Raw genomic sequence first — 24,289 nt, forward strand, 5'->3', positions numbered from 1 at the left:
TGGAAAGTGGACCTCCGCCTGTGTCGATTGAGGACCGTTCCGTTGTTGGCAGTGCTGATCGAGGATTGAACAGTACTAACCACATACCGGAAGTAGGAGGTAGTCGAAACCGGTAAGCTGTGTACCACCTTACAGCGGTGATTTGAATTCCGCCATGCTACGCTGGGCGTGGGAGTTGGCGGGTGTTGGATAGGATGCCGCCTCCGGGTTCTCCGGGAGTTCACTGCGAGGGGCCCATCACCTGGGTTTTAGCAGGCGTAGTTCAGATGCCGTGGTAATGTGGAAACAGTTGACGCGCGTGGCCCGACAGGGCTTGCATGTGTCGTGTGAGTTAGGTCCACCTTGCAAGGTTAAATCGGATCGATTCGCCGTGACTCGCGGTTATGAGAGCCTTGATCTCTTTGTCACATCGTAGTAAGAAAATGGAATGAAAGAGGAATGGAAAAGATTGGTTTGTGAGTTACTGAAGAATAATCTGCTCCACCATGTGTGCTCTAGATGTTTAGGCGAATTTAGTTAATACTCGCTGTACTAAATGGAGCTAAAATATTGAAAGTAAGGATTCACTCCTAGCAGCATTTCAGCAAAAGAACTCCATAGCCAAAAAGCCTGGCATGTCTAGATAATGGGCTAAGTATACCCAACGTCGGGTAAGCCTTGCTGAGTATTAGTATACTCAGGGTTTGTTGTCACCCTGTTTTCAGGTAACTGCTGCTGGCTGGAGCTAACCAGGATTCACATCGGTGGGCTCGATGTGACGTCCTCACGTCATCGTAGTAATCGTTCTTTTTCTAAACTCAACTTCTAATTAGTTTCCGCTGCATTTTGAACTCTGATATTTTACGTAAACTTGTGTGTAAAACTCCACTTTGTAAATTAACTTTGAGAAATTTTGTCTGCTTGTAATCATCTGTGCTCGTCTTCGTGCGAGACTTCCATTGTTTTTCGATCCTTAAACCGACAGACGTCCGGATTACACCGTTTTAAGTGCACAGTAACTTGATTAAACATTAAGATGATAGTTAGCGCACTTAAGCCGGTTTAATTTGGGCGGTCCTGTTACACTCTACGTCCCCCGTACAAGGTTGTCGTCGCCGCTCCACACCAAACTGGAGGGTCGATGACGTGCCGGCGAGCTACCAAATGCTCCAAGGGGCCGGCGCACCGAAAAACTTATTGGTTCACTCTAGAACCAGCCACAAGGCACAATATTTTGCTCTCACACTCTCTAAAGAGCTAATTCTAACACTAACACTCACAAAGCTTGTGCTAGGTCTAAGGATTTGATATATTTGCTCTTGTATGGCTTGGAGGTGTTCTTGGATGTGTACGAGACTTCTAGGAACTCTAGCAAGTTTCAAATGGCCGGGGGAACACATATATATAGGCCTCAAACTTAAACTAGCCGTTGGGTACTTTTCTGAGGCGGCGTCGGAACTTCCGGTGCTAAGGCATCGGTTCTTCCGGTCACACTGAGCTCCGAAGTAGTCGTTGGCTTCTCTGACACAGTTGCAGCGACTCCAGAGACCATCGGTTAAAGCGATGCTAGGACATCGGTTAAACCGGTGACACATGATTTTCACGTAGCCGTTTGCACTTGATTAATTCTTGCTGACGTCATTGCACTGACGCTTGCTCCGATGGGGCATCGGTTCTTCCAGTGCTGAAGGCTTGGCTGCTGCGCACTTGACATCGTCTCTGAACAATAGTATGTTGAATGCACCGATGTCTGTCTCTGACCCGTCGGTTAAACCGGTGTCTAAGGGCTGTTTTCACTTATCCCTTCTAGCCCCAAAACTTGCACCGATGCCTAAGTGTTGGTTTATCCGGCAACCATCGGATGCACCGATAGTGGGGCTTCGGTTTAACCGGTGCAGCTGACTCTGCATTTTTCGTCCAATTCGTCGCGGCGATCATTTGGATCCTTCAAATATATTCTATTTCTGGATTGTAACTATGCTTTGGCACCTCGACGGTGGTTTACTTGTCATTTTGATGGTGGATTGGACTTGACGTCTCGACGATGGATTGAATATTGTGTCTCGACGATGAATTAGACGTGTTGACTCATATTCATGGGACCTAATAATTCTACAAGTGTGATCTCACAAACTTATTAGTCTCATTAATTATGTTGTCACTCAATCACCAAAATTACAAACAATGATCTAATTTGGGGCCATGTTCCTTGCACATAGTTCCGACCGATGGATTTCCCATCACCAGCAGATAGCATATATAGCTAGCGCCGCCAATCCGGTCGCCTCTCTGGATGTAATGCAATGCAATGGAAGCTCTAGCTATGTGCTGCTGATGACTCTTTCACTACATTTCTTCAGCTTAACCATGCCTTGGATGAGGGTGTTGTTCAGATTTCAGATTGGCGCGACCGAGCACCGCCCCGAACTCGTCCTTGCTCGATCGAGCTGGATGAGGGTGACCGGATGGAAGGCAAAGCTCGCCATGGCCGTCCGCTCGCCCGGCCCGTGGAGAGGATCACGCACGTGCTCATCAGCGTTTTTTTATAAAAACACCTCTATATCTTTTTTTTGAGTAAAACACCTCTATATCGGATCACGATTAATAATGGCAATCTGAATATATATTTATACTTAGCCCTATAGATCAGATCGGATTGCGACTACTAATCACAATCTAAATATTTACAAACACACTTTTAACTAGTTAGGATTGCGACTACTAATCACGATCTGAATTTTTACACAAAACCCCTTGTATGTTTAGAAAACAGCCCCCGTTTCTCCACTCCGTCCGTCTCCGGCTGATTCCCGTCGTCCTTCCTTCCCACGCAGGCGAAACGCTAGGCTAGACTCCAGGCGTGAGAGCGTGGGCGGGATGGGGCTGCGAGAGGTTGCGGTTGCGGCGCGGCCGGAGAGGTCTCTCCATTCCGATGACCGTGGCGCCCATGGCACGCTGGTGGCGATCATTACTACGCGTCAAGTTCAGGAGACGAATGCCTGCCCTGATGCAGGCCGGCCGCCGGTGTGGGGCTAGCTCTCGCGTGACAAGGCCTTGCTCATCATTCTAATGCCTGGCCCTGACGGCTTCAGTTCACTGTTCTGTCTTGTTTAGTGCGCGAATTTTTTTTTAATTTTGATATTGTATTTTCGTTGTTATTTGACAATTAATATCTAATTATAGATTAATTAGGCTTAAAAGATTCGTCTCGTCGTTTACAATTAAACTATATAATTAGCTATTTTTTTCAACTGCATTTGATGCTTGATGTATATATTTGAAGATTTGATATGATGGGTACTATAGAAAAATTTTTAGAACTAAACATGGCGATGATTCTGGTCAAGAGGGGAGCGAGAGCGATCGAGGAGGTCGCTGATGGATCAGGTCGGAGGTCAGGATATACTCATACTCTGGGCCTGTTTGGAACCGTGAGCGACAAAATTGTTGGGCTTATAAGCGATAAGCGGTTAAGGAGTCGCTTGTGCAATTTGGCTGCACCTAGTTCACTTTCTGTATTTTGCTGTTGCGGGCGCTGGATTGAAACGCGTCAAACGCCAAGTGTACGGCGGGATTGTTTTACTTCTTGTGCTTATAAGCTAAGCAAACTCGTCCCAAACATGGCCTCTAGTGGTCAGACAGTGCGCGCCGGGCTCCCTCGTCTCATCGGGCACTCAACTCAACTGCAAAGCCTTTTTTTCATTTTTATATTTAAAAAAACAAAATTTCAAAAATATATGTCGAATAGGGAAATTTTTAAAAATGGGTGCCTGTCGCCCTCATAATGGGCGATAGGGTGCCTGTCGCCCATCCAATTGGCGACAGGACCTAAATGTAAAAAAAATTTACATTTAGGTCCCGGAGCCCAGGGCGCATTAAACAGTAAACTTGTAAAATCGATATAAAATCATAAAAAATCAGAAAAATACAAACTCAACTGTTCTGGATTCTATGAAATAAGATCTAAAACTTTTGTTACATAAAGTTTTTCATTTGATCAATGTATCTAGATCAAAAAAAATAGTTCTTGTACTTAGAAAAATATGAAATAATTCATTTGGTCTAGTTGTGCTTATCTAAAATTTACCAAACTTTTTTTATAGCTCTTAGGAAATAAAATAACAGTACTGTAAAAGTTATGGCTTCTAATACTCAGTATAGCAGTATGGATAAATAACCCATTTAAACTAGACATATTGCAAGATCAAATTTAAAAACTTATTCTAGAAATATTTTCTGGGCCTACCAAATTTGTAAAATCCTATGCTCACCATATGCAACACTCTGGCCAAAGATGGCATGCATCCAAAGGATGGATCTTGAGATTTAAATAAAAATGTATTAAACTAGTATTTAAAATAGAGCAAGATACATTGATCAAATGAAAAACTTTATGTAACAAAAGTTGTAGATCTTGTTTCATAGAATCCAGAACAGTTTAGTTTGTATTTTTCTAATTTTTCTACAATTTTATATCGATTTTACAAGTTCACTGTTTAATGCGCCCTGGGCGCCGGGACCTAAATGTAATTTTTTTTACATTTATGTCATGTTGCCAACTGGATGGGCGACAGGTGCCTGTCGCCCATCCTGTCGCCCCTATTTGGCATATATTTTTGAAATTTTGTTTTTTTAATATAAAAATGAAAAAAGCGCCAACTGCGACATCTCGGTTGTGCAAATGCATTTTTTTTAGGGAAAGGTTGTGCAGATGCATGCAATGCTAGTGCCAAACCCCCAAGGCCTACTCTCAAAAAAAACCAAGGCCCAAGCCGTGTGCAACTCCTGGGCCTGCCTCAAACTGCCAAATGGCCCGATTTCAACCGTGCTACAAAGAACGGGCTGGGCCTCCAGTTTGTGCCACTGGCTCAAGCCCAAGGCCCAGTGCACGGACACCAGCAGCAGCCCAGCGGACGGAGAGAGCTTGCCTTGCCATGCGCCCATGCCTGTGTCGTCGTCCTCCTCGTCCACAAACAATTCATTGGATCTGTGCGGCGGCGACGGCGGCGGCGGCTTGCGTCGTGGATGCGTACCAAGCACCGTCTCGGGTTCGTCAATGCTGGCGCTGGTGAGCTTGACCGGATGGAGCCATGGAGACGGAGGCATGGACGTCAGCCCGTGGTGAGGATGACACAACAGGTGGCGTTAAAAAACCCTAGTTTGCATTCGCAATTATTAATCGTGATCCTAATATTTACACTTAAACTCTCGATTTGGATCGTGACTGTTAGTTGTGATCCGAATATTTACGCAAAACTCCATCCAACGCTCCCCGACAACACAGTTATCTGAATTTCTCCTTAAACAGCACAATGAATAAAGGAGGCCACATTGCCCCATCACTAGAAGATACTACATGACGAGCTTGTCTTCATTTGTGGTGGCATGAAAAGACTTTTATGCCTTCATTTGTTGGCCACATACGGTTAGTTTAGCTATGCAAATTAAATAGGGTTTTTTTGTCTACAGCACACCACCAAAACATGATTTTGTGGGCAGCACATCCCACTCTTCAAATTAGTCTGGAACACACCGTGAAAACACAAATTTGTATGCAGCACATCCTTTCTATTAAAAATTATATTTTCTAATTGGATAGGAGAGACAAAACAGTGAAAGGACTAAAGTGCCCTTGGTGCGGGTCCCACATGTCATCTCCCTCTCCATCTCCCCTCCCTCCCCTTCCGTGTCCGCGGCACCGGGCGGAGGAGTGGCGCGGTGGCCGGCAAGCCGCGAGCTCCTCTGCTCCGGCGAGGCGCAGCGCTGACGGCGCTCGAGGCCCGTGCCCCCTCGCCGCAAGGCGGAGCAGCCGCGGCAGCGCGCACGCGTGGTCGCCGTCGCGGCGGGACGGCGCGAGGCCGGCCGCGCCGAGACGGAGCGGCAGCGGCGACCTCGGACCCGGACCCGGAGATGGCGCCAAGGTGGAGTAGCGCAGGGGCGAAGGTGCCGCCGGCGGTGGCGAGCCCTCCTTCCCCCTCCCTCGCCGGATCCAGGCGCCGGCGAGCCCTCCTCCCTCTCTCCCTCGTGCCGCCAGTCCCCTGCTCCCTCCGCCGCCTCCCCCTCCCCGAGGCTTCTCTGGAGCGGCAAGGGGCCTCCTCCCTCCCCCACTGCCGGCCACCACGCCACGCCTCCGCCCGGTGCCCACGACGATCGCGCCGGCTGTCGCGCGTGCGTCCGCGTGGAGCCCAGCAAGATGGTGGCCTCCATGTGCGCAGCAGCGGTGGTGGTGGCGAGCACGAGCTAGACGACGACGGCGAGCAGCGTGTGGCCATGGCACAGAGAGAGACGGCACACCCGTGGCCCTTGCGGTCGAAGAGTCGCGCCCGGGCGCGGGTCGACGGTGGTGCGGGGCCTCAGCAGAGGCGGCACAAACCGGCGGCGGCGCGGACTGGCGTCGAGGGGCCACAGCGGGGCACAGGCCGGCGGCGGGACACGAGCCGGCGGCGGGGCACGGGCCGCTGGCGGGCCGCCGCAGGAGGTCTCGGGGCAGGGCAGGTTACGGGCTGGTGGCGGCCGTGGGGCGGGGCGGCCGTGGGAGGCCGCCATGGCGAGGCGGAAGGGGAGGGAGGGAGGATGGAGAGGGAGATGACATGTGGGACCCGCAGCAAGGGCACTTTAGTCTTTTTACCGTTCCCTCTTTCCTATCCAGTTAGAAAATATAATTTTTAATAGGAAGGCTGTGTTGCATACAAATTTGTGTTTTCACAGTGTGTTCCAGACTAATTTGAAGAGTGGGATGTGCTGCCCACAAAATCACGTTTTGGTGGTGTGCTGTAGGCAAAAAAATCCAATTAAATATGACCACTTAATTAGACTGGTAGATGGGATTCAATTTCTAAAATTGCACTTTCTATAGTACTTTGTTTTTCTTCAAATGCTAGTGTTACACTTTTTATGGGACAAATTGAGTACTATCAACACAGCCATGCGTGTTGATAAAAAAAAAAACACAGCCAGGATGGAGTGGACCGGCCCAGCACCTAGGGCCACTCCATAGCTGATTGGCATGGCTCGTTGTGCTCCTTCACTATGATACTCTACCATGTAGAAAAAAACAGCTCCGCGCCTACGGCCCTGCCTAGGGGCATGGCTCTAGGCCTTGCTCCGCGCCTGAACACGCAATTTATTATTCTATTGTTTTTTTTTTGAGAAAGGGGTCGAATTTTATTAAAAAATAATTTCTTTTACAACTGAGACCTCAATATAAAATAAAATTACATTGAAGCACGCCACTGGGTCTCTACCCTTCGTCTTTCTTGCAACCGGCACCGTCCACTGCTTCAGAAAACTCCATCGCCGTAGAACAGCACCAACTCCGAATAGTCCCCACCAGCAGAAGACTCCACAGATGTGGAGGCCGCAAAAGAGGCGTTGTATGCTCAACCACTGTAGGGAGTAAAAGGCGCCGAAAGTACATCGACCATATCTTCTGAAGGTTGAACCGAACATAAGATCCGACATCGCCATTAGCCATTACCAATGGCGGCCGGAAGAGCAGATCCACCGCCGCCAGTAGTAGCACCAGCGACCGGAAAGACGATTCCACTAGAGGGGAAAACATATCCAATCTCTCAAAGAGGATTAGGCTAACGTACCTCTATCTCTCAATGAAAAATACGACATCTCCGAAGAAAATGACACATCCACCGGAGAAGATCCAATACGACATAGAAAGCCAGATCGAAAACATCGAAAAAACGATCCAAGGTTTAACCTAATTATTCTGGAGGAAAGGAAATTATTAGAAAAAACTAACGATGAAGTAGATCTTCAAGAGAATGGACCCCCGCCCCTTGCCACCGGCTGGGAGGCTGGAGACGAGAGGAGACGGGGGGCCAGAGGCGGCGGTGGCAGCGAGCGGCAAGCGCGGGGCGGAGGCGATCCGCCCGAGTCGTCTTGGGGTGATGTGGGGGACGAGGCGGCCGGCGTATGAAACGAATTAGCTCGGGCGTTTCTACAGGTTGGGACTTAATTTATTATTCCATTGTTGAGAAATAACAACATACCTGAGAAGGTCTTAGGGAAATTTAAAAATTGCAAGATTAGAGTTGTCGTGCTTTATGGGAGTTCTCTAGAATTAAATATTTTGTATAGTTAGATAAAGATAAGAGAAAAATCTAAAGTTAGATATTTTATAAAGAAGAGTGTGAAAGTTACAACATGACAACATCACAAAAACTATCAACACCTATAAATAGAGGTGCTCTCCTGTCCTCTTAATGTACAATGGTATAAGAGGTCTTAAATAGAAATTAGTATGGTGGCTATGTAGTGTAGTTATGTCATGATAAAGTAGCTACATAGAGAGCGCAAGAGTCTTAAATAGGTGAGTTTTTTTTTGTTTAGAGTTGGTCTTTCAAGTTGGTGTCTAGGTGAATGTCTTTTCAGTGCCGTGTGGTTATAGTGATCGCAGAAGAAGTGATAACACACTACTTTAGTACCATTTCTCGAAAGATGGTGTCAAGCTTAGAGCACTCATTTCTCAACATCCACCACAAGCTTCGGCACATAGTCAGTGCAGGCCTCTTCTATAGAGTAAAGCTAACTCCACAACTCACAAGATCATCTATCCATCTCTATCCAACCGTCTTGTCTATCTATCAGTTTTAGTTAATCATACTGGCTATCCTAAAATCCTACTTCAAATTCGTCGACACCTGGAACTTAGCTGTCAATGTCATGTCAAAGGCACTCTATACTCCTCGCCTACCATTTTCTGCTAACATTGTTCCTCACCAGGAACCACTGCAAGATGGTTTGCCTTAATTGTCTCATAAGTTCCCTTCTAAGCTCCTCCTTCCTCTTCTACTGATCAGCAGCTCTCCGAGCCATCTCCCCTGCTGCCTGCTTTTTCTCTTCTGGATAGAGTCTCCCCAAGGTTTCCTCTGTTGACAGTGTACATCCAACTATTAGCCACGGCTATAATATATTCTTCCAGCTTTAGCTTCAAGCCTTCCGATGGACAAAACACAATTACAAGGATCCCAACCAATATTATATCCACCACCATTCAAATAAAGGCAGCCCAACAAGAGAGTGATTAGCTATCGTCTACCCTCAAATCGGTTTGGTCTTTATGTTCACAGCCAACACAAACTCGTTTATCTTATTGGATAACAAGTTATTCTTGTCCAAAGTTGTTACCTTCTCCAATAATTTTCTCATGTATTATAGGTCCGCTATCCTCTTCAGGGCCTCCTCCATCATTTTGTGAATCACCTTCCAAAATATTACCAAGCACAAGCTTGCAGGACCACTCCAAGCTATTAGATGAAACAATCGTAATTATGCATGTAGCCAAAAAGAAAATGGTAAATATTAATAACAAAAAGAATATAATATATCAATAGATGACAAGTCCAATCAGTCGTAGGGGTACCAAAGTATAGTGAAAATTCAGAGATAAAAAATATTTGAAGTATCCAAAAGATCGCCGCGACAAATTGGACGAGAAGATGCAGAGTCAGCTGCACCGGTTAAACCGACGCTGCACCATCGGTGCATCCGATGGTTGCCGGATACTCCGACGATCAGGCATCGGTGCAATTGGACGTGCATACTGAGCCAAGTGAGGAAAACTCAGTAGCACCAGTTTAACCGGTGGGTCAGAGATAAGCATCGGTGCAATCAACGTACTATTGTCCAGAGACGATGTCAAGTACGCAGCAGCCAAGCCTTCAGCACCGGAAGAACCGATGCCCCACAGAAGTAATGCATCGGTGCAATAACGTCAGCAGAGAAAGAAGAGTGCAACGGCTCCTGTGTCACCGGTTTAACCGACGCCCCAGCATCAGTTTAACCAATGGTCCCAGGGTTTGCTGCGGCTGTGTCAGAGACACCAATGGCTAGAATCAGCTTGTGTGTGACCGGAAGAACCGATGCCTTAGTACCGGAAGTTTCGATGCCTATGCAGAAAACTGGCCAACGGCTCTAAATGGCTAGTTCAAGAATGGGGCCTATATATGTGTGTTCCCCCGGCCATTTGAATTTTGCTGGAGTTCCTAGAAGCCTCATACACATCCAGGAACACCTCCAAGCCATCCAAGTGCAAATAGATCAAATCCTTAGACTTAGCACAAGCTTTGTGAGTGTTAGTACTAGGATTAGCTCTTTAGAGAGTGTGAGAGCAAGGTGTCGTGCCTTGTGGCTGGTTCTAGAGTGAACCAACAAGTATTTCGGTGCGCCGGCCCCTTGGAGCATTTGGTGGCTCGCCGGCACGTCATCGACCCTCCAGCTTGGTGTGGAGTGGCGACGACAACCTTGTGCGGGGGACGGAGACCCCTCCTTCGTGGGCAAGCTCCCTTAGTGGAAAGCGGAATCAAGGTGACCGTGATTATATTCACGAAAGAGACTTGATTATCGGGAAGCGATACTCTTCGTGAGTGCTTCAATAACGTGGATGTAGGGGCGCCTTTGTGGCAATCTGAACCACGGGATAAATCTTCGTGTCGAGAGTTTGCTTTCTCTCATCCCTTCTTTAAGCTTCCGCATTTCATACTGCAATCTTTATGCCTTTACCTTCATAGAGTAGTATCTTGATAGGATTGGCTATAGGTTGCTAAACTCTTTTGGGATGAGGGTTTCACACTAGAAGAACCATAGTTGTATATCTAGATAGCATGTTTTAGATTAATTTTTTATGGAAACTAGTTGGAGTCATAGGTTAAGGTTTTAAAGAGCCTAATTCACCCCCTCCCCCTCTTTGGCTAGAGCACCCGATCACTTTCAGTCTCCATGATTTTGCCATCTCACTACTAGCACTCTGCAGAAATGGAATAGAAAACATGTGGCATATTAAGAGACAACTAGTTGTAAAAGGAAAAAAATTCTTCCTTAAGGTGAGAATAAGTTATCGTACTAAGAAATTATCACTTAAAAGCTCTCTCTCCTCAATAATATTGAGCATGGCCAATTTGTGAGCCTCATTACTTATGCTTGTTTGTGCAAGTGGCATTACTACAACCATTGGCTTCTCCAACACATAAGAAGCGAGGTACGGATCTATGATCTGAAAAAGTATAGTATTAATGGTCAGCACTTAGAAACAGTAATGTTAGTTCTCTAAAATTAAACAACATTTTGTATTGATGTTAAGTAATCAAGATATTACAGTCCATGAATGACAAGATAATTAACATAAAACTAACATATGTTTTTGATAGCATCTTTTATGTCAAAATATATGTATAATGTTTTAGAAATCCATGTGTGAATAGAGCGTTTGCTAGTTTATCCAATCCAACAAACCAGACTAATGCTATACAGTCAAAGTACAGGTCTACCCATCTAGATTAATGTCAGCTGAACGTTTCGAATAAAATAAACTATGTTTGGTTGCAAAATACTTGAATAATAATAAAATACAAGCAGTAAATGGATTCATGTTAACTTGTTATAACACATCTATGCCACCTAAAGATATATCTATACCAAATGGCTAGAAATAGGATGCGGGTTTGAATCTTAAGTTGGGTGTAGCTTTATCCCAAACTCTCGGAAGGAAGGAATGGGAGGAAGAAGTGGGTTATGGTTTTACCGTGCAACATCGGAGGCACGGGGGTAGGGTAACTGCTGGAGGATGAGCAGAACGGGACAGGAGAGCAGGGTTCGAGATGGTGCGCTAAGAGTGTTGAAAATAATAATGTATACTTGAGAGGGTTACAGAAAAATTTTGATATGGCAAAAGCGAGGAGTTATCATGCTTCATGTTAAGATAGAAATTCTCTATAATAAAATATTTTGTATGGTTGGATAAGGTTGAGAGAAAAATTTTAGAGTTAGATATTTTTTTTTGGTTGGATCATTTGTTTAACATGTAATGCAAAACTGAATAATAGTGCACAGGAATTTGCGCTAAATACACTCGGAGATGCTAGGAAACACGAAGAAGTTATGAGGTTAGAGTCCGTAAAATCTCCTTTTGCATTATTTTACTAAAAATATTTCTCATTTAAATGGAGTCCTAATCTTTTTTGCTGTTAGGAAAGGGATCAAAGCATACTTAGGAGTTGTCAAGGTCAGGTGGTGTACTTACAAATTGGGTGTTGTGGCCAACCATTAGGTTACTCGTAGTGAAAGCGGCTAATGGATGGCCCCGTTTGCTAATTGCTTGCGTTATGAACTACTCTGTATGGGATGTGTCATATATATAAGTTATGGAACAGCTCGTATTTCTGTTTGATTTGTGGAAAAGAAGACTTGACGGAAGGCGGACCGTGTTGCCTTAGTGATAAGCCCGTTATTGTATTTCTGATGTAATTAAAGATACCCTGTTTCCTTTTGTTTTCTGTGCTTCTGGCAAATGGAAATATAGGTAGCAATGTGTTGTCCGTTGTCTCGGTTAGAGCATTGGATGCCTCGCTATTCCTGCCATCCTGACTTCGCAAAGAAAGTTTATATTTAAAATCTTTCCATCTAAAGTTTATATTTAAAAGCCTGTAACTCAAAGTTACCCCAACAAAATAAGTATATATCCTGGCTTGGCAAAGAAAGTTTATATTTGAGAGCATGAAAAATTGAACAAAAAATATGTATGGATAGAGGATGCAACACTCCATATTCGGGCGAAGTTTGATGCTGAAGAAAATTATGTTCTTAAAAAAAAGCTAAAACGACTTGGAATTTGAAACGAAGAAAGCATTTTGTGCCGAAGGAAACTCACCAGACTAAGATGATCATATGCCTTCGTCAACACACTGCTCGGCTGAGCTATGCTTAGTCGAAATCCGAAAATAGAAGTCGCTGTGTTTTGGATGGTGCGCGCTACCATATTACTTCCTCCGTTCCAAATTATAAATCATTCCAAGAATCTTGGAGAGTCAATTTTTTTCAAATTTGACTAAATTTATATGACAAGATAATAACATCTATGATACCAATTAAGTATCATTAGATTCATTGTTAGCTATATTTTCATAGTGCACCTATTTGATGTCGTAAATCTTTATATTTTTTCTCTATAATTTTGGTCAAACTTTGATATGGCTTGACTCTCTAAAATTCTTAGAATGACTTATAATTTGGAACAGAGGGAGTACCTAGCAATCCAGCGTGCAAACCGTGTGCTTTGAAGTTTTGATAGATGAACAGCAGAAAAGAATGGCCTTCGCGTGAGAACGAAGCCTTCGTCCAAGTACACTCGCTAGTCACTACATACGAGTCCTGTCACTCTCCTTCCACACGGTAGGTAAAGCGTAGCATCATGGTACACGCATGCACTTCACAGTTCACAGGATACGGCCACGTCACACAATTCCATCCATCATTTCCAGCTCGATCGAGCTACCTGTTGACCCAACCTTTGAGCAGAGACCAGAGAGAGCATTTGGCTCCAAAACTCCAATCTATGGCTCTGACTCAACTTTTGGCTAGAGGTTAGGACATCTATCCATCAGGCACCAATCATTTGTGCTGTGCCCCACAGGTTAGGGTTAGGCCACCATACAGGCAGCTCTTGTGTACCTGCCTGTTCAATGTCCATGCATATTATTACCTCAGCTTTGTCTGTTCTTAGGATTAATTTGACCATTAATTAATTAATAGTATTATACGCATTCAAAACACACAAAATGTTTAATATTTGAAAGAAAAATACCATTGAAGATGAATCTAATTAACCACACCATTTTCAAAAGTTGATTTGAAATATTCAAAGACGTATTGGTCGCCCCACCTAAGATGCGTCGACTAAATATGCAAACCCGGCAATTATTTGAGTAGCTCTTAGTATAGAGCTGCAACGTTTTTCCTTCTCTAATCAACAAAGTCGATCCTTCACTCTGACCGTCACTTTATGTACATTTATCAGTCCGTGCTAAAAGCCTAAAAGACGTAACGTGTCTCGCAACACTATCATGCACGAGGAAAAAAAAAACAACTCGGCGTTGAACGCGTCAGCTCGAGATTATTCTTATTCTTACATGATGGCCACATCGCTGCATGCATGATGGTCTCCATTCTAATTAATCTCCTCACCGCTTCATCCAACCGTCAGTTCCGGATCACGGGGGATCCCAGCCGTTGACCTCTTTTTTTTTTTGCCGATGCGTGGAGTGACGGAACTGTCCAACCCGTGTGCGTCACCATACGGACCAGCTAATCATCAATCATCAACTACTAGTAATCCGTCCATCACTGTACACGACGACTTGGAAAATATTAAACTTATCTCATAAAAAAAAGGAGATTGAAAAAATGTCGGCCGCATCAAACGGCGACAAGGTGCATGCATGCATGGAATCGTTCAGCACCTGTAAGCCACAAAATATAAAGTACAGAGCCCCTGAAAAAAAAGGATAAAATTCAGCTGAATTAGCATTTCAAAGTCGTCGCGTGATGCCTAATTACATGTCAGTGTAGACGAATCGGACCGGATTTGTGTACTAAAGAAAAAAGCACGTCAACGTGGACAGCTCTGTGTAAATGGGATCTCAGCCGGCTCACGGTTGTTTCTTTTGGGCTGCCTGCAATTCCTCTGGAAAATGACTTGTTTGTTCTTTAGTTTACCTTTTGCAAATAAATCAGGAAAATGACAGCTTCGCCGCCTCGTAGTGGTTTATTTGGAGACCTGTATGTTGTTCATCCAGCCGTTTCATTTTTCAGTTTTTTATTTGATAAAAAAATTATACATACCATAGGACTAAAAGAAGATATTAGTGTGTTGGAAACAATCTGGGGTATGTTTAACTAACCGAAGATATTAAAAACAAACTTTTAAGGTGGTTTGTTGTGTAGTACTTGCGCTTTAGTGTTATACGTCTTGCATTGGATCGTGCCAACGGGAAAAATACAAGAACAATCCACCATGTTTGTTGCAAATAAAAGAGTGTCATGTGGATGCTATGTATACTTGTATAGAAAGAACACAACAATGTAAAAAATTTAGTCCACACATCATAGTGAATGGTATATCTTTTTTTTACCCATAGGAATGTCTTTCTTTGTTGGTTGAAATCCCCCAACTTTCCATTTGTCATTACTCTAAAGGGGCTTTTATTGGCATAGTCTTGTACCCGATCGTTCAAAAAAGTGACCTTTATTGTTATAAACTCGAGTTTTTTTAAAAAAAACAATGATTATATTCAAACACTACTTAACTGGTATTAGGCGATATTGAACATGTGTTTCAAACATGGCTCGATTTCAGCGACCTGCCTTAGCTTTATTGTGACTCTTTTTTATGGTATTGAGTGATACCCAAAGTTAGGGTTTATCTAAAACACTTCTTTTTTCCACACACTATCAATATATGTTTATCCTTGACACCTTAAACACACGTACACAAAACCACATAAGCTACAAATTCTAGCCGAAGGGAGTTCATGGGGAAGTGAAGAAAAAAAATGAAATGCGAAACGAGAGGGCAGTGCCATTATTTGATTCTAACTAGAGCTTAAATTTGCTCCAACATTCTTAAATGAAGAAAAAAAAGGAAAATCGCCCAATTTATAAAAAATAAGAAAAATTGGTTGCCTTGCAAACTAGTCCTTAGCGAGGGGTCATATTCTTGGTGTATAGACATCAGTCGAACCCATTCAACCATTTGTGCAGCTGACAACTCTGCTCAAACGAAAGTATTCCTACGCACAAAGGACCGCGTACACTTGTCGCTTGTCATCAACATTCATACGTCGCTTCGGTATGAAAAGAAAACGACATTACAGTCCAGCTCGACTCGACGCGCAAAATTAAATTCACCAATTTTCCATGGATCCGCAGCTGTGAAGCCAATCGTACGCCAATCCATCACGGTTAAGAACAGATGAGGAGTCGTACAAGGAGCAAGGCGCCAAACCAGGAGCTGCTGAACATTCCTCGGTATGAAACCTGCGAACCGGTAAAACCCGGGCCCCACGTCGTTGGAACCAAACCACCCGGACGGGCCTCCCCCTCGTGGGCCCCACGTGGCAGTCGAACCCCCCCGGCCCACCAGCACTCCACGCGCTTCCGGGACCCGGGCCCCACGCCCCCGCCGCGTCGCCGGCCGGCCAGCCGCCGCCTCCCCACCGGTGCTCGGCGCTGCAGGCACGGGCGCATTGACGCGGCGGCCGCGGCGACGCCCGTGAGGCGGGGGCGGGCCCACTCCAAAGCTGCCGCGACGGCTGGGCGCGGGCCCCACCCTCCCCCACCTCTCTAGTACTAGTCTACTAGCACACGGACCGAGGCGCCAGTTTCCTTGGGCTTCTTCTAGTCTTCTCCACCCCCCGGCCCCCGCCTCCGCTTGCCGTCGTGCTGCTCTCGTGGGTTGGTCAACCCCCCCGAGCATTTCCGCGAGCACCTCGCGCGCGTCGCCGCCCGCGCACATCACATGGCCCGCTGCTAGGCGCCCCCGCCCCGGCTGCTGCTGCCGGCGCGCCGATGATGCTGCGGTGGCTGCTCCTGGCGCTGGTGGCGTCGGCGGCGGCCGAGGCGCAGCCGCTGGCGTCGCGGCCCGACCTGGCGGGGCTGCGCAGCCTGCGCGCCTCGCTGGGCCTGCGGGCGCGCGACTGGCCGCTCCGGTCGGACCCCTGCGCGGAGTGGGCCGGCGTCGCCTGCCGTGCCGGCCGCGTCGTGGGCGTCACCGTCGCCGGGCTCCGCCGCACGCGCCTCGCCGCCCTCGCGCCGCGCCTCGCGCTCGACGGGCTGCGGAGCCTCGCCGCGCTCGAGACCTTCAACGCCTCCGGGTTCGCGCTCCCGGGGCAGATCCCCGCGTGGTTCGCCTCCGCCCTCCCGCCGCCGCTCGCCGTGCTCGACCTCACCTCCGCCGCCGTCAATGGGACGCTCCCCGCCGGACTCGGCGCCTCGGGGAACCTCACGACCGTGCTCCTGGCCGGGAACGCCCTCTCCGGCCCTGTCCCGGCGCCGCTGCTCTCCGTCGGAGGACTTCGCGTTCTCGACCTCTCCCGCAACAACTTCTCCGGCGGGTTGCCCAACGTCTCTGCCGCCGCTGGCGGCGCGGTCGCCGACTCGCTGTTTAACATTTCCGGGAATTCTTTGTATGGCGTGGCCGGCGATGCCATTGCGGCGCTCACGAGAAGGTTTCAGGTCGTGGACGTGTCCAGCAACTACTTGGATGGAGCTTTGAACGGGTCTGACGGGACAGTGCTTGCCACGACGAATTGCTTCTACGGCGTGCCGGGTCAGCGCAGCCGTGTGGATTGTGAGGAGTTTTACAGGAAGCAGGGCGCGAGGCTTGCTGATGCTCCATCGCCGCCGCCCTCGCCTTTGCCTCTGCCTTTGCCACAGCCGTCACCGCCACCGGAGGGGAAGAAGAAGCAGGGGATATCCAAAAATGTTCTCATTGGAGTCCTTGTGGCTGCGGGAACATTGATGGTTGTGTTTTTGGTTGTATTGCTGTTCTGTTTGGTGAAGAGGAGAAGCAGAGGAACAAGTGGAGCTAGGGGAGTGGAACCGAATGAGGAAGGTACTGGTACGCGCTCTGTGCGTAGGAGGGACAGCAGTGTGAATCCGGTGGCGTCATCGCCATCAGCAGTGTCTCCAAGAGCCAATGGTGGGCCTAAGGATGTGTCTGGCATTCCCGGTGAGTTCAGCTATGAGGAATTGGTCCATGCCACTGGGGGTTTCGGGGACGACAAGCTCATCAAGCACGGGCATTCAGGAGATATTTATCATGGTGTATTGGAGAATGGCTCCCATGTCATTGTTAAGAAGGTCCGTTCAAATGGTGTCAACAAACATGCAGGTGAATTGGACTTCTATACGAGGTACTCCCATGACAGGATTGTTCCGTTACTTGGGTATTTGAGCAAGGATGATGAGGAATTTCTGGCTTACAAGTATATGCCGAAGGGGGACTTGACCAGTGCATTACACAAGAATCCTGTAGACACTGCAGATGGCTTGCCCTCGCTGGATTGGATAACTAGGCTGAAGATTGCAACTGGTGTGGCTGAGGCTATGTGCTTCCTTCATGATGAGTGTAGCCCGCCATTAGTTCACAGGTATGCCTTTCTACATGATCCAGGCATGTACTTGTTCCATTTGTTACTGTGATGATATGCTGTTATTGCTTGGTAAAGCTAGTATTCAAAAAATTATTCATCCATATCCTTATTTTATTTTGTCCCAACACTTAGATCATAGTCTAGAACACCATGGAAGGAGTCGGTGCCTTCCTTTTCAGTTTACAGCAACTTATTGGCAAATTGAGGTGACAGTTACATCAAAGACCACAAAAGGGGTAGGAACAGTAAAGAAGTATATAATCTTATGAGAATTTATGATTTTTAGTTTTATAATTGTTATGGGGTCCCCTTTGCTGCTTTTATGATGGCACCAATGCATTTAACGTTATCGAGGCACTACTGCTCAAGAAAATGAATTTCTCTATCCATCAGTCTTTTGTTTATGAATCACTTGAGTGTGAAGAGAATCTCAGCCCAGTAGACTGAAAATGCTCTCTCTGTATATTGACTAGAAGCAACCCAGTGTAAAAAAAAATACAGTTTGGTGTGATTAGTCATTTCCTTGTAATTCTTTTTGTTGGAAAAGAAGTATTGCTAGTATGCATGTCTATCTGAACTCATTATGCATTCTTCTGGATTGGCATGCTGTTTACTTTTACTAAATTCTTGAACAAGTATTACCATCGCATTCAGTCTCTATCACAGAATTGCATTTGACAATTTACCTTCATGTTATGTTGATGTCATGTCATCAATCATTCAATGAATCTTTACTTAATGTACTTTGACATAACTAGAAGTAGTCATCTTCTGTTCCTCCTACCCTTTTTGTTTCATTAATTGTTTCAACTTCTATCACTTTGACTCTGCTATCCTCTCAGTAGGTGAGTTCAAGTTTTCTTAGCTTATACAATAATACCTCCAAAGTTATGCATGGTGCTCAATGCCTGGATTTTCCTTTATGTCACTGTTGACATTGATTTATTGACTGCCCATTTCTTCATTGCAATTGTAGAGATATCCAAGCAAGCAGTGTCCTTCTCGATGATAAATACGAAGTGCGACTTGGGAGTATGAGTGACATATGCGTTCAGCAAAGTGGGGGAAGCCAGAATGTCTTCTCTTGGATATTGAGATCGTCAAAGTAAGATTACTACCTGAACCGCCTTTCTTCCCTTTTCAGATAAGGCATACGATAGTGACATGCTCTTTAAATGGCTTTTTTTTTGGGGGGGGGGGGGGGTTGAGCTTGTTTTGAATTTTGTTGGTGTTAGGATGTAAGCAGTGTTGATTTGGTTACTGAATAAAATAAATGTACTCATAAAAGTCATGATAAAATAACCATCACTTTATTCTTACATATAGATTAGTTTACTTAATTTGTCTTTTTAGGCACCGTTGTATGTAGTACCATGGTTGTGATGTTATCATCACTAGTTTAGTTAAATGATACAGCAACATGTTTACAGAGTATGAATTCTAGGGGCATCTAAGCATGCCTTTTTTTTCCAGTTAAGGAAACATCTATACTGATTTGGTGATATTGCACTGAGATTCAGATTATTTAGCAACGGTTTGCTGATTACAGATAACCTAAGGAATCTGTTTTGCGAGCATGTATTGGTTTCTTGCTGGTGGCTGGTAGTTGGTAGTTCACTGTCTTGTGCTTCTTTGTTCAGCAAACTCCAACCTTGTGTGCCTGAAACCATTTGTGTTTTCCTCTGAAGTTGGTAACTGACGTTGGTATCTGACGCTTTCTTGTGGCAGGTCTCTCGACAAGCACACATCAGGTGCGTAAATCTTCCACATATGCTGCTACTTTTTCTATAATTCACGTTCATCTGAACGAACAAAGTCCTTTATTTAGAAAAATGCAATGTCCACGGATTAATTCTAGAACAACTTGGGCATGACAGGTCCACCGGCCACTTGTTCCTACGACGTGCTCTGCTTCGGCAAGGTGCTGCTGGAGCTGGTGACCGGCAACTTCGGCATCAGCGGGCCGAACGCCGCCGCCTCCGAGGAGTGGCTGGCGAACACGCTGGGCCAGATCAACGGCGGCGACAAGGCGAGCATCACGAGCATCATCGACCCGCTGCTGGTCGTGGACGAGGACCACCAGGAGGAGGTGTGGGCGGTGGCGGTCATCGCCAAGACCTGCCTGAGCGCCAAGCCCTCGCGGCGGCCGTCGGCGCGGCACGTGCTGCGCGCCCTGGAGAGCCCGCTGCGGGTGGTCCGGCAGGGCTCCTCCCGGTGCAACTCGGCGCGGCTGCGGAGCTCGTCGTCGCGGAGCTCGTGGCAGTCCGTGTTCCAGGGGAACAACCACCACCACCGGGCGTATAGCCTGGACCGGCGGCACTCGGTGCGGTCGCACGGGAGCGGGGGCGGAGGGGAGGGGTCTTTCTCCTTCTCGTTCAAGAGGGCCGCCGTGGCGGCGCCGGAGGTCGCGCCGGAGCTGGCGGCGGCGCTCGACGAGGACGCCGTCCTCGTGTAGCGTTAGTGCGTAGGGTGGGCGCCCCATTTCTTGGTTCCATTTTACCGTCAGGCATTCCTGATTCTTTTTTTTCTCTCACGTGATATCGTCACATTGCCTTTGTGTATAATTTGTTGTTGTCTGATGCGTTCATCTGGTGTTCCAACATGACCAAAAAAAAATTGTGCATAGAGAGCATGTTTCAAATATTTTTGGGTGAATTTTGAACTTGTTTTGAGGATGTGTTTCTCCTCTTTCTAGCGTGCATTTGGCAGTTGAAAACGAAATTAGGATATGCAAAAACGAAAAAGTCCTTCTGACCTCCCTCAAGTAATGTCATAGTTGGATTTTACCTCCTTCAACTAGAAAACCGGATGTTTCTGCTTCTCAAATTATTGAAACCGACTGATTTACCTCCCTTGGCGGTTTTCAAAATGGTTTAGGCTGACGTGGCGTCGTGTCAGCTAGCGCCACATCAGCTATGAAGGAGGTAACTCAACTTCCACGATAAATCAAGAAGGTTCCTTAGGCTTTATAAAAAGTTGTAGAAATATTTTTTAAAAAAATTCAAATATTCTTTCTTGAATAAATGTACATTTAAAATACTAAAATGTTATTTAATATTATAAAAATTATAGAAAAATTGTTTTAAGTAAAAAGGTCATAGATATTCCTTTCTTCATTCCATGTAAAAAAATGGTCATAGATATTCCTTTTTTTCACTCCATGTACATCAGTAATATGAACTACTATTCACATAAGTCGCGGATTTGTATTGGGAACCCTAGAAAAACTTGTATTCCTTTCTTCCTTCCCTGTACATAGAGCAGAGCAGAGCAATGCTGGGATACACGATTCCGGTGGTGGCGGCTCTCACCAGCACCTGCGTGGTTGACTGGTTGTGCTCGGGCATGCCTGGCCAGCGTGCATTTACAGAGGTGTGGCGTGGCTAGGGCCCGGGGTCTGCTCAGGTGTGACACCCCGAAAAATCTACTAAATTAAAACACGCGCTAAAAATAATTTTTAAAATTTTTTCATCGTTGAGCTCGATCATCCCTAAACCCCTAATTCCTTCCCAGAAATTTTCGCCGTCCCGATACCCGATTTCAATCATTGTCCCATCTTTTTCTTTTTCTCGTTCCGCGCAACGCGCTGTGTGTCGCCCGACCGCCGCGCGTGCCCGACCGGCCCCGCAGTCGCCGCCGAGAAATCCGCCGCGCCCCTCTCTCTTTTTGTTTCCTTCTCCTTTTCCATTTTCTTTTCTTTTCTTCTTTTCTTTTCTCTCTCCTTCTCCTCTCTCCTTCCTTCTCCTCTGCTCCCTGCCCACGCACGCCCGACCCCCCGCTCCCTGTCCACGCTGTGCGCACCTCGCCCCCACGTGAACCACGCGCCGCGCCGCCCGTCCTCAAGCACCACGCCGCTCGCGCCTGCCCGAGCTGTCCCATCGCCTGTGCTCGCCGCGCTGCCCGCCGTCGAAGCACAGCGCCGCCGCGCCGCCCGCCGAGCCGCACTGCTCGCACAGCGCCCCGCCTCGCCGCTCGAGTCCGCACTGCTCGACGCCGAGCTCCGCAACTGGCCCCTCCACGTGCCCTATGCCCGAGCCTTCGCGTCGCCGCCGACGCTCGCAAGCGGCCAAACGCCACTAATGGCGCCCCGCGAAGCTCGCCGGCCGACACCAACGCGCTCCGACCTCCCCACCGACCTCCCTCGACCCCCTCGTGCTCTTTCCCCTAGCCCCGGCTGCCGCCGCACCTCGCTGTGCCGCCGCCATGGCCGCCGCCTGGCCGTCATGGCCGTCGCGCCCTCCCTGCGGGCCCCCTCCTCAGAAATTGAGGAGGGGAATCGATTCCCCGGGCGCCCCTCCTCCTTTCCCCCTCCTTCCCGGCCGCCGCCCCAAGGCCGCCGGCGCCCCCTGCCCCTCCTCTGTTCCTGGCAATGGGAGGAAGAAGATGAGTGGTAATTTTTCCCAAAACCCCCTCCCCTCTCTACTATTTGTTTAAGAGCCCTCCCACTCTTTAGCCTTTTTGTAAAATAAACCCTCCCTTTTATTATATTCCAAAACAAACCCTTCCACCATATAAACTTAATTCTAAATAAACCCATGACCTTTTTTGGAATAGCCCGGATATTTTCTAAAATACCAATCAAGCCCTTGCCACACCAAAAATATTTGCAAATAGGCCCCTGAATCCTTATTTATCCTCAGAACCCCTCTTTAACTCGTCATTTCATGCGCCAAAAATCCTCCGATCGACCTGAAACTTTACCACACCATTTCTAATATAATTTTGGCCATGCCATTACAAAACCGTCCAAAAATATTACTCCTACCTCCATATCTTAATTATTTCCGATTCGAGCTCAGCGATAAAACCTTTATTTCTTGTTCTTAATTGTGCGCTTGCTTGTGTGTGTCGTAGATCATGGTGTGAATGAGGGAGAACCCGTCGACGAGCAGTACTGCGAGCAAGTGAACGAGGACCAGTTCCGCGACCCCGAACCCGAAGGACAGTACCTCGATCAGGAATTCCCGGAAGGCTTTGAGAACGGCAAGTTCAATCTCATCCTTTGATGCATGTTTTGTCCCAGTTTTATAAACACAATCTATTGGCCTGTTTTACAAAACTGCATATGCTTTGACTGCTGAAAATATGGTTGGATAGCCACCCCTTGATTTGCTATAACTATTTCTTGACCACCTAGATTAATGTCTGAATGTGATTTGTTTGGACGTTAATCGCTGCTAGAACACTTAGGACCTTAAACACGATACAACTTGTTTTATAAAAGGAAAATGTGTGGGTGTGTGGGAAGAGAAAATGTGGAATTTTCGAAAGATGAGTTTAGACGGGATGGATGGCACTTCTGTGTGAATTGTCAAATGGTGTGCTCGTACCTGTGTGGTTGAGCAAGGAAGGGAGATATCCATCTTGTCACAATTAAGGACCTAGTTGGTGTGTCATCTTGCCTAACTCCACTATCGTGCAAACCACTCGACCATTGTATGGGCAACGACTTAGCATAAACCACACTAGTTAGTCTTATAGCCATCAGGAGAGCTGAGAGCAACGGGTGACCAAGGAGAAGGGATAAGCTCTGTGTGACTTATGCCCCGGTTAAACCTCGATGATAGGTCAATGGCCCCTTGGTGGATCCCGTGGTGGCTAGTCAGGTCTAACTAAGGTGGGTAATGGCTTTGTTGGGATCTGCACCGACACTAAGGTGATCGTGCTGTGGTACCCCGCTTGTGGGTAAAGTTGCACACCTCTGCAGAGTATAAAATCTATTTGAATAGCCGTACCCACGGTACTGGGTGAGTTACGGTTTAGTCACACAACTAGTGTTTCTTTTGGGAATGGATGGGTTGGCGTGAGTTGTTTTGGAAAAGCGTCCTGCAGTTGTGCCGTGTGCTACGACGGATGAGGAGCCCGGTAGCAATTTGAAACTTGAATCCTGTGTGGATCAACCCTACGCATTACTCAGTGCAAGATAATGGCTTCTGAAAACCCCTTTCTTTCAAATGAACCCATGCATAAAAATTACATTTCCGCAAATTAAACCCTAGCCTTATCCTTGGTTTACCCTGTGCATTATATTTTCTTTATACCCCCTCCGTGGGTGTGGTTGGACTTGCTGAGTACATTTGTACTCACCCCATTCTTAATTTTTACAGAGGAAGATCCAGACTTCGTTCCCGAAGACGTTGAGTAGGGTTTCCGTCCCGCACCCAACCTTGCCTGTGGATAAGGTCACCCGCAGGAAGCTCCGTATGGCGCAAGACTCTGATGACCTCTTCGTAGTTAATGTCGTTGTGTGGGTTTTAGTTGTTATCCTCGCCATAGTGGCGCTTCACTGTTCATTACCGCGTAGAGTTGTACGGTGATGTACAATCTGATGTAATAAATGTGTTATCAGCCTCATGGGACTAATATTG

General features: G+C 46.8%; 1 protein-coding gene across 1 annotated transcript; it reads left to right on the top strand.

The window, feature by feature from the left end:
- Positions 1–16,153: 16,153 nt before the first annotated feature.
- LOC120661427 (probable LRR receptor-like serine/threonine-protein kinase At2g16250) lies at positions 16,154–20,615 on the top strand. The gene is made up of 4 exons (XM_039940298.1): positions 16,154–17,918; positions 18,898–19,026; positions 19,650–19,672; positions 19,799–20,615. The coding sequence occupies exons 1-4, from the start codon at positions 16,336–16,338 to the stop codon at positions 20,374–20,376; spliced, it is 2,313 nt and encodes a 770-aa protein (XP_039796232.1). The 5' UTR covers positions 16,154–16,335; the 3' UTR covers positions 20,377–20,615.
- Positions 20,616–24,289: the final 3,674 nt, after the last annotated feature.

Source organism: Panicum virgatum, chromosome 2K (assembly GCF_016808335.1).
Source record: "Panicum virgatum strain AP13 chromosome 2K, P.virgatum_v5, whole genome shotgun sequence".
NCBI classification, from domain to species: domain Eukaryota; kingdom Viridiplantae; phylum Streptophyta; class Magnoliopsida; order Poales; family Poaceae; genus Panicum; species Panicum virgatum.